Source organism: Trichomycterus rosablanca, chromosome 18 (assembly GCF_030014385.1).
Source record: "Trichomycterus rosablanca isolate fTriRos1 chromosome 18, fTriRos1.hap1, whole genome shotgun sequence".
In the NCBI taxonomy this organism is placed as follows: Eukaryota; Metazoa; Chordata; class Actinopteri; order Siluriformes; family Trichomycteridae; genus Trichomycterus; species Trichomycterus rosablanca.
In genome coordinates, this window is record NC_086005.1 from 23285388 (window position 1) to 23296638 (window position 11251).

General features: G+C 39.4%; 1 protein-coding gene across 1 annotated transcript; it reads left to right on the top strand.

Annotated features, from left to right (window-relative positions):
• The first annotated feature begins 896 nt into the window (after positions 1–896).
• Positions 897–5018, top strand: LOC134332453 (zinc finger protein 703-like). The gene is made up of 2 exons (XM_063014104.1): positions 897–1423; positions 2868–5018. Exons 1-2 carry the CDS (start codon positions 1160–1162, stop codon positions 4359–4361), a joined length of 1758 nt encoding a protein of 585 aa, XP_062870174.1. The 5' UTR covers positions 897–1159; the 3' UTR covers positions 4362–5018.
• The last annotated feature ends 6233 nt before the right edge of the window (positions 5019–11251 follow it).

An 11251-nucleotide genomic window follows, 5' to 3' on the forward strand; every position in this document is an offset into this window, starting at 1 on the left:
ATACTATAGCAGGTATTGTGGTTGCCACACACACTTCTGTGGACCTGGATTTGATCACACCAAAAGTCTTTACTACCTGTGTGCTCTTTTAAATTGGCTATTTTAAATTTTCCATAGTGACATAGTGAAGTACCATGCCACTGGTCTTTTCCTGCCATTCACAATGTTTTTTTAAAACTTTTTTTTACTGTAGCCATTAGCAGGATAACACGGTGGCTGCTAAAGATGAATGAATGTTTCAGATCCAGCTTATTAAACGTTGCCGACTAAAACACTTCTCCTAGGATGACTTAGAAAAATATTGTAACAGGGATATGAGTGTGCTGGCCTATTCTCCTGAATGATTTTTTCCATCCCAGGCTATATTTAAAGACCTAGAATATTACAAATTTCAGAGATCTCTGGAGTTGGTTTTGGATTTATGGCCCAATTTACGGCTAGGCGCGAGGAGTGATCCTCTGTTGGAAATGAGCGCCCTGTCTCTCTCTCTCTCTCTCTCCTCTACCCCGGTGACATCATTATCATCGTGCTGGAGATCCTGAACCAGGTAAGACATCATTTATTACACTAGGGTGAGATGAGATGCTGAGGTACAGTAGAATGACTTTGAAGAGCATGGCTGCCACTGTTCAAAGTAATGAACACGAATATGAAGAATGATCACTGGGCGTGGTCGGTTCTGATAACCCCGCCCCTTCACACCACCCCTTCTCATTGGCTATGCAGGCGACGCTGATTGGTCGGCTGTGTGCGGACTTTAGAGGTCTTTCTGCCTTTCGCTGAGCTGAAGTGCACGAGACAGAAGGGAGCGCACGTGCTGGACTGACGCGCTCGCGCTGCTGGTTTTTTGGTGGAATTGTGGACTTTCTTGTTTCCTTTATAAAGAAGAAAATCTATCTGTGATACAGGAGCATCTCAGAGTAATAAATACTGATTTTTCTCTGTGTGACGCTGTGGATGAAAGTCACATCGCCCGAAGATAATCGGAGTCTGACTCTGAACATGGTCGCTTCTGGAGTAAATCTGTCAGCCCTGAAAATCCTGTTTTTCCCAGTTTGGGTCATTGGATTATTTTAAAAGTGCTATTATGGACTCTCCGATCAGCCAGTGATTGTTACTTCAGCATCAGAATGTGTCCAGTGTGATCGCTCAGTCTCAAATGAACCACACTGTGAGCGGATCTGCACTTTCAGCTCTACACAACAGCCCGAGCTCCGGTAAAACACCCGGTAACTTCACCTACAGAAGACTCACTGGAATTATAAATACCTCCACGTCCAGGGTTTCATTAGATCCGTCTGATCCCGTCCGTCAGGCCAAGCGACTCCCTATTAAAATAGTGAAGATGCTGACCGCGCACTCGGGCCATTTACTGCACCCGGAGTACCTGCAGCCCCTCAGCTCGGCTCCCATCAGCATCGAGGTACGGGATCCTAATCTTTATTACATTGCTTTATTTACTTTATTAGAGATTATATATTTAATATTTATATTGTATAATATAAGAAATTGGATCGTTTTCATGCGTTTCTGTGGCTCGGTTGAACTAAATATGTGTCCTGTATGTATTTTTAGATATACAGTGATATATTGGGAGATTAGTGATGATTGAAATATGTCAGGTGGCACAACTACAAATTACCAAACTTATCCCAACATATCTTTTTAAATGTTTCCTTATTTACTATTTACTGCTAAAAAAAAAAAAAAAACTGTAAAAGTAAAACTATAAAAGTAATAAATACACTTTCACATCGTTTTAAAAGCATGGGATGGGATAAACTTGTGTCCAAACTTATAATGTATAATATAATGTCTATGTAATGACCATACAGTATATACAAATATCAAATTAAAACGTATTCTGTATTTTTAAAATAAACATTAAAACATTCATTCCATTAAAACAATTCTAAACTAATATATAAATAGATTCAACATACAATTACAACATGTATTCATTACAAGTATAGGGTATAGTATTAAAAATAGTATGAATAATATAATATTAATCATGAGATATTGTACAGTGGATTTAAAAAAAGAGAAATAACTACACTTAAATAATAAAGAACAGCAATAATAATAATAATAATAACAATAATAAGTAAAAAATATCTTTATATGTGCTGTCCCCATTATTATGTAATGTGTGCATTACTATTATTACAAAAATTCTCCTTAATGTTGTTGTTGCAATATACAGGGTTTAAACTCTTCATATCAAAATACATCATAATTAAACGCAATATTTTTTCTATGTTGTTGTATCCTTTATTACAGTGTTAACAACTGCATTATAAAATCCTTGTTTTTAATAGAACTAGTGTTATTTACATTAAGGAAAAATGCATGTTGTTATTAGTGTTGTTGATTGTGCTGTTGTGCTTCATTTTAAAGTTAAATATATACATACAGAAAATATTATATACAATTTATATTAAATTCATGGTTAATTGTAGATTTGAGATCAAAATAAATAGATTTTATTGAATTAAAATATTGTATCCTATGAGCATATATTTTTGTATTGTGGTTTTATTGGAAAAGTGGATAAATCTGTATTAGAGTTTAGGAGGGTTAGAGTTTCTCAGATTTTATTATATTATTCTGTCCACCGTTATCATTTTGTTTGGTTTTCTGAAGAGACAATAATGGCCACTTACATTCCCTAAAACCTTTGAAGTGGATAAAGCTTAAAACCTTTTAGAATAATTTTTATTAGTATATCGCTGTAGGCTGAATTCTACCTTTTAACCCCTATTGATCTCCGCCGAATGTCAACACTGTATTAAATAATATGATGAAATTAAAAATTCAGCCTTTTCTTTCACTGTAATGACTGACATTTTTTATTTCTGTTCCAGCTGGATGCTAAGAAGAGTCCATTAGCCCTATTGGCTCAGACATGTTCTCAGATCGGCAAACCAGATCCCCCATCGTCCTCCAAACTGGCCTCTATCACTTCAAGTGGACTTGGAGAAAAAGACTCAACCCGGACCACCTCCTCGACCCTGAAGCTCGGGGAGCAGCGGCCACCGCCGGACGACAAATCCAGTTTTAAGCCTTACTCTAAAACTGGTGCGGACAGCCAGAGGGATGGGAGTAACACCAGCGGCACCACTAACAAGACTGGCTTTTGTCTTTCCATGGGTGGAGGTAGTGGCAGCAACGGCACGTCGAGCTGTCAGCCTCAGCACACTCGCACCGTTTCTCCGAGCTCTCGAGTGGGCTCACCTTCGCTGACTCAGGCACAAAGGCACACTCTTTCTCCGAGTGTAGGGCGTCCCGCTGGACATTCGCAGACTGCCAACGGTGAGAGCAAAACCACTGAGATGGCACACTCCGATAGTAACGGCAGCGTAAAGAAGGACACAGAGTCGAGTAAGATGAGTCCAGAAAGTCCCCAGTTGGCCAACTCAAGCCATGCCAGAGCGAGTACAAACTCCAGCGGCTCAAGTTCGGACAGCAGCCCAAATAACGAGAACAAATCAGACTCGCAGCCATCTCAGCCTGGAGGACTGGGGCCTGTTTCTATTTCTCCCTTCAAATCCAGCCACCCTGTTTTCTCTCTTCCATCATCCAGTATGGGCTACCACGGCTCTATAGTGGGCAGTTACGCCGGCTATCATGGACAGTTTGTTCCTGGCTTGGACCACACTAAGTCTAGCCTAGGTGGTGCTGGAGTTGGAAAACACCCAAGCTCAAGCCCACTCACTGGAGCATCTCCGCCCTCATTCATGCAGGGCTTGTGTCGGGACCCATACTGCTTAAGCTACCCAAATGCCCCTCATCTGGGTGGCAACTGTGGAACATGTGTTCACGACCCTTCCTCTTCGCTAAAGTCTGGATTTCCATTGGTTTATCCCGGTCATCCTTCGCTGCACTCGCTCCACCAGAGCTCTTTGTCTTCCAGCATCACACCATCCCTCTCTCACCCGCTTTATACGTATGGCTTCATGCTTCCCAATGAGCCTCTACCGCATGCCTGCAACTGGGTTTCAGCGAGCGGGCCTTGCGATAAGCGCTTCACCACCTCTGATGAACTTTTAGCCCATCTTCGTACGCACACCTCTCTGCCAGGTGTGGACGGAAAGCTCCTGCCTTCATACCCTCCGTCATCCTCTTCGTGCCACCTCCACTTGCCGCCTCAGAGCAGTCCTGCGTCCTTACCCAGTTCCTACTCCCTAAGGGGGCCTCCAAGTTTGGGACTGTCACGTTACCATCCTTATAGCAAAATGCCACTGCCTACAGCACCCACGTTACCCATGCACTCTTTACCAGCCTCTGTGCCATATTATTCCCACTATGCCCTCTACAGCCAGAGACTGGGATCTACCTCAGCCCTCGGTTACCAATAAGACTCAGTGCATTATGAAGCCTGGACATCAGGGCACTTGCATGAAAACTGATAACTGGTAGGATATTCCGATGGGAATGACTGAACTGAATAAGCAAAAATGCAGAGCGAAATAAATATCCTGAGACTTTTTTATGGGTGTGCAGGGTGCATGCAAGCTTTAAATGGTGTGAGACTTGATGCAGTTTTCAAACAGAATTGTATTTATTTTCTAACAAGCGCCTGACTTTTCCGTTTTTAATCCGCACATACCTGTTTACTTTCACAAATACAGAGAAAAAATATGAATTCATTTTATTCTTAGTTTCATTTCATTCTAACTCTCTCTGCCTTTTATTTGTACACAATATGCTGCAAAAACTCAAGCTTCAGTTTTTTTATAAAATCATCCTGTCTGATTCTGTTTAGTTTGTCTGTGCAGTATGAATGTGCATGTCAAAGTGAATGTGTAAAACTTTATGCTTTCCAAATGCTTCTTTTTATTTGAACAGCTTATAAATAAATGTAATAAAGAGCTGTAATATTTTTTGTACAGTTGAAATTACTAGGCTGGTTAAGGTGCCGCTTCGATGAAATAAAAGAATTATAGTGATGGCAGAGCTGTCCAACTTTGAAGTTATAATTTTGTTAAATAAATGAAATGGTTATATTTAAACTATATACTTGTGTATGTCTTTATTTAGCTCCTAAGGGTTTTTGTTTAATTAAAGAAAATCAATGCCTTATTTTTTATTATATAAGCCTTGGACAAAATTAAAGGAAACAAGTTAGCAAAGTGAGAAAAAAAATATTTTTTTGAAGCAGCTATTTTACATAAATGGAAAAACACACCTTCAGGGTTGCCAGGTTTTTCCTTAGTTGAGGCATGACAACAACAAACTATTGTCTATAAGCCAACAAAAATAGGGTCATGATAAAGTAGATCATCTTATGACTGAATGATGCTGGATCTTTAGCAAGTTTAAATTATTTTTATGGCAGGTATAAACAATTCATATGACTATTTATTTCACATAGTCATGTAAATGTTATTTTTAAGATTTTTTTTAAGATTGTACACAACTACTCACACAAAGTTACTTCTCAGAGCTTTAATAGTAAAAAGTAGTTAAAGGTTATGTTATTTGTTAAGGTTTAACAGCAGATTTAAACAAAAATAATAAAAACAGTAATAATATAAGCTCAAGATTAATGGCAAATCAGGCAAGCAAGTCTAATATTATAAGGTGACTAAATAAATGTTGTTATTATAGTTCTTTAGTAAAATATTAGTTCTTTATGTATTGCATGGGGGTGGGATTTGTAGTAAACATAATAAAGCCTTCAAATAGCATTCCTTTTATGTGTGCATATTTTTATGGCACTAAAAATGACTTTCAAGGCCCCCAGACATTGGTAACGTCTGCTGGGTGGGAAGGCAGAAGGGATTCCTCATCACTGCTGCAATTACGGCCTCTGCTGGCTGGTTGATGTGCACAGAGACGGGATAACAGGGAGCAGTGTGTGGCTCTCCATATGCCATACTGATCCCTGTGTGAACCCGCTATTCGGCTACTGCGCACGTGTCAAATGGGGGCGTATGATAGGTATGTCCTTCTCGACCAGGGTAGGAGTCTGCTGCAGTGGGGGACAAATATAACCAGGGTAATTAGATACAATTACATTGGGAGAAGAAGGAAAATAGAAATAGAAAGTCAAACTGTGTATTGCAAATAATAATAAGAAAAAAGTCCATGTTACATGTGCAGTCTGCATAACTGGGTTTAAGCATGCCCTGCGTTTGTCATTTAGTTCTTTGTTGTATACTTGTGGTAGTACTGTAGCATTACAAAATAAAACAATATAATGGTAAGCATTACTCAAAGCAAAGCTCTTATCAAAATAGTTTTAGGTTGGTTCAGTGCTATCTTTATAAGGCAAGTCTCTTGAGACTGTGACAGGAAGTGCAGTATTGATCCACTTGCCCGAACAGTCTTTTCCTTTCACCCTGAGTTGTCTAGTTCTGTCTCGTGTCATGACGCACTGATTGAGCATTGCAGTTTAGCCAAGAAAGTACTTTCAGTGTGGTGGCAAATGCAGTTCTTTAAAGATCTACTGAAACAACTTCAACTTCTAAATCTTAACTGAATGTTTAAGCATTAAACCACATCTTAAATACATTTTCTCTCTAACGTTAAAAATAAAATAAAAAATTAAGATGATATTTCAGTCAAATTTATTCCATAATCGGTGGGAAAGTGTGCTTCTCTACACACGTGATCATCACTGTGTAGTCTGTGCTGCACCTAGTGATATGCTTCTGATAGTTTGTCTATGTACAGTTTATTTCTTATTTTATAAACTTAACAAACTCTAAAGACGCTTGGTTACTCTAGGACCGCCTTAACCAGAGTAGCCAGTAAACATGAGGCACTTGAATGCTATGCAAATGAAAAATGTTAAATCGCTAAACACAAACCTTAAATTTTGAATTTCACAGCAAATTGCATATAACACAGGAAACGTCTGTGGCGCGATTAGGTAGAACCTTACTCATCATACCCGCTCACCCGGCTCAACCATTTAGTCCTGTACTGTTCTCTTGGTGTGTACCTGTAATGCCATAAACGCCTGCCATCTGTGTCCCAATGATGAACCCCTTTTTATAGTCGTTTAGATGTTTCTCTCTGTCTAGATGCAATATCAAAGTAAACTAGGCCACCTCAGCATGTACTGTATATACTGTAGATTCCCAGACTGTGACAGATCTGAAAGCGTTATTATAAATATCTGTCCTCTATATTTAGTCAAAGATCTGTGAATTTCTCTTTCATGCTTAATGCGCATCCACAGTATAATAATCTGAGCTGTGCTGTTTTTAACGACTATTTATGCCTGTAATGACACTTTTGTGCACATTCGTTTTGGTTACTCACCGCAGAGTGACAGCAGGTGTCAACTGACATAGCCGGATTTATGGTTATGCAAACATTTGCTTTAAAGCTTATTGTTTCCCTCGTGCTATTCCACTTTCCATTCCTACATGTTTTTTGGACAATTTATGTCCTCTTGTGTGCTCTGTAATTAATCCTGGAGGAGTGCTGTGCTGCAGACAGTTCAATTAAATTTAATTACACAGAGTCATTTCACTCCCATGAATCACTTGTATAATTAACAGATTAACGCTGTGGTGTAAGTCACCTTTAGTCCCTAAAGGAAGCCGTCTGGCCTTTCAGGTTTCACATTGGAGCTGGAGTTGTTTCTGCCTGGGCATGTTCAGGTCTGTTGGCTTCTTCTTTATTGTCCACTGATAATTCGCCCACCTTTGCTTCTGTTATGGGTAAGGCCCTAACTAATTCACGACCTAATTCATTCGCGTAGCATATGAAATATAAGGCGCAATATGCAATATGAGGCGGTCCTAGCAATCATATGGCAATAAAGTGTAACAGACCTTTCTGTGGTGTAGTGTGCTGACAATGTTTGATGTATGTGAGTTCATTTTGATCAATGGAAAAGTATGCTTCTCTACTCACATGATCATCTCTCTGTAGTCAGTAAAGTGTGATGGATCTTCAAAAAGTTTCCGCACTTTTATATTTTGCTTGGAAACGGTGAGAAACGCTTAAAGTCCGGATTTAGGGCCATCTGATTTCCACCTTTTCGGACGCTCAAAGAAGCTTTAGGGGGAAGAAGATTTTCATGTGATGATGATGTGAAAGCAGCGGTGCATCAGTGGCAATGCATCGGGGGAAAATGCCTCGGACGATGACTATGTAGAAAAGTGATGTCATTTGTTTTTGCAATGCTTAATAAATAGAGTTTTAAAAAAATGCGGAAATGTACAATTTATGACACAGTCATAAGGGGCAAAACTGTTGACCGTCCGTTGACTATCTTGTCAGTTTGACTGTTCATGGAGTCAGTTCCAAGATCATGCCCTAGGAAAACCTTGAAATTGTTGTTATGCTATACTCTTGCCATGGTTCACCTTGCCGGTTTGACTAGCGATAATACTTTTTCAGGGTAGAACAATGGGACCTGTCAATTTGGTATGTCATTTTAAGATCTGTGTACCATCACTCACACAGACACGGCTAGATTACAAGGTTACAGTGCTCTACTGCCGGGAGGCCCGGATTCTGGTTACATTCCTATTTAAACTTATCTGTGACCATTTTAAATAAGTCTCTTACTTACTTATTACTAATTCTGCCTCGTAAAAATGCATTGTGTCTCTATGGGTTCTGGGCAGATTGGTGGATATGTCTCTACTCACTGTTCCTACTACTGCACATCACTATTACTGTCCCTAATGCTCAGTAAGTGGTGCTCTTGGATGGATGCAAAGGGACAAACTGCTAGATGAGCGAGTCATCCTTCTCACTTGTCACAAATGATTAGCCTGCCACGAGCGCCAACACTCCACACTGACTTCAAATAAATAAAATAAGGTCAAGGCGCATATTCTTATTATTTCAGCTGCTAGCTCTCCTACCTTCATTTACATGTGCCTCGAATGTATGTCACTTATTACGAGCTTTTATTCAGCTAACACAGAGTTAACAGAACAGATCTGAGCTGACACGACATGCCGAGTAATGACCGCACGTCCTTAATGAATAAAAAGGTGCGGTAGATGAAATTTCCAGAGCAGAGGTCCCCTCTCGGGGGAAAGATAAATAGCGGGTGCTGCTTTCCATTTTGCTGTACCTCGTCCATCACGTTGTCATCTGATCCATCTTCTCTTTCTTCCTGATTCGCTTCTCATCAATCACTCTGTCCATCTATCTCTCTCGCCTAGCTCCCAGCCATGGCAGGAGTCAACACCCACACTCTATTTCTGTCATCCCTGCTGCTCACGCTGAGGAGAGATACATCACTGTTGCCTGGATGTAGACAGGAAAGATGGACTGGTTTGTGTCTGTGGAGTCTGACGGTCTAATGGTGTTAGCTATGGACACAGATTTTCGAGATGTCCACGGTTGCCCACTGTTTGGCTAAACTGGCCTTTCTTAAATTAGCAGATAAAAAAGCAACCGGGTCTTTTGTTAAATTTTGTGTATAAATAATCAAATTTGGTTTGGTAGTTTATTGGAAACGTAAAAAGTTCGGTAACTCAGTGCCTACTTTGGCTACATTAGGTCTTCATTGTACCTTCATGAACGTTACATAAGGAATATAAACCAATGCTGTAGTATATATCAAAGGATTATGTAAAAATCTTAAATTGGCTTGGGAATTTATTTTCAGTATATTTCTGTACTGTTTACAATGATATACGAATCAAAAATACATATCGACTGCTAAAAATAGTCTAATGTACAGGTGCTATAAATTGTCAGACTAAGATAAAGAATCAGATAATCAGTTGATGAACAGGCAGAGTTTAAAACCGGTAAAGCACACAATACAACAAAACAGGAATGGGTTGTAAACACAGGAACGCTCGGTATGCACAAACAAGTAAGTACAATAACTCACAAAATACAAGAACCGAAGCAACACGTATAAATACACAGACAGAATGACACACAGGATGATGTAGCGATTCAGGATTGGCGGAAGGTGGCTAAGTGACTGGGAGACACAAGGTAGCGTGACATAAATAAATGTTCAATGTTTTTAACTACTTGGCTAGACACACCAATATACAAAACAAAACAAAAAAACATCCAGTGAGCAGCAGTTCTGAAAGCATAAATGCCTAACTTAAGCTGAAAGGACAGCTACAGTATCTCCACTAACCACTCTGTATGACCTTAGTGAGTAGAATAGCATCTCAAAATGCAAAACACATTAGGTCTGTCTAAAAACCTAGTGAGCTGCCTAAGTAGTGAGGATTCTAATAAGACATTGAACTTATAAGGCTGATTATTTAGACACACTACTTAGACAGGACAGCTATTACGGCAATTACATCACCACAGTTTTCGCTTACTAAGATAACACAGTTAGCCTCAGGCCATTCAAACCAATGGGAGTAGGTGGCACAACCCACTAGCAAGCCAGCTAACATGGTTAATTTTTCACTGACAAGCCTGAATTTGCAGATAAGTTACACTTGTACACCTTTATACAAATTAAAAATCAATGAGAATCAATGTATTTACATTTGAAAAGAAGTTGTTTCGCATTCATCCGCCATATTTGTCATTTTTTGTGAGAAAAGTGCCACACTGAATGCTGGGATTGCCTTTAACGCTAAGGAAGCATCAGATGCTCCCTCATTATTCAGTCAAATTATCACTTAGAATTAAGGCACCTCAGTAGGCAGCATTTTGAGGTATCTAAGAATTTAAATAGTCTTCCCCTTTGAAATGCATAGGATGACGTGAAATGCTGACTATGTAGAGAGCTCACTAGGTTTTCAGGAAACAGGAATCCGTGGCTGTAGTTTTCACAACCAGACATTTGAGGGAAAAAACGGACAGTTGAAGGACAAATGTTGCCTGATTTGACGAAACTTTGCTGTGATTTCTTCGGATCAAGATGGTACAGCACGTCCTGTCTGACAGGATTAAAAAACAATGTGGTTCTCTTCTGTTGTAGCTTTTTTTTGTTGATTTGTTTATACCATTCTGTACCACTGTTGTGCAAAAATCCCAGGAGATCAGCAGTTTGTGACATACTTACATTAGAAGACACTTTTATTCAAAGCGACTTACAGATGTCCCAACAGTGGACCAAAAGTGGCAACTTGATGGCTGGGGGTTGAATGGCAACTTTCTGATAACTAACTAGACCAGTACCTTAACCCCTGAACAACTCTTTAATTATGAATTCAGTTAAAACATTTTTGTTACAAGTACATCTTTCATTCTAGAAACTAGCATTTCGATCCATACCATTGATATATGAACAGAAGACACATAAACACAGAATAAAGAGCAGAGATCCACGTACACTCAT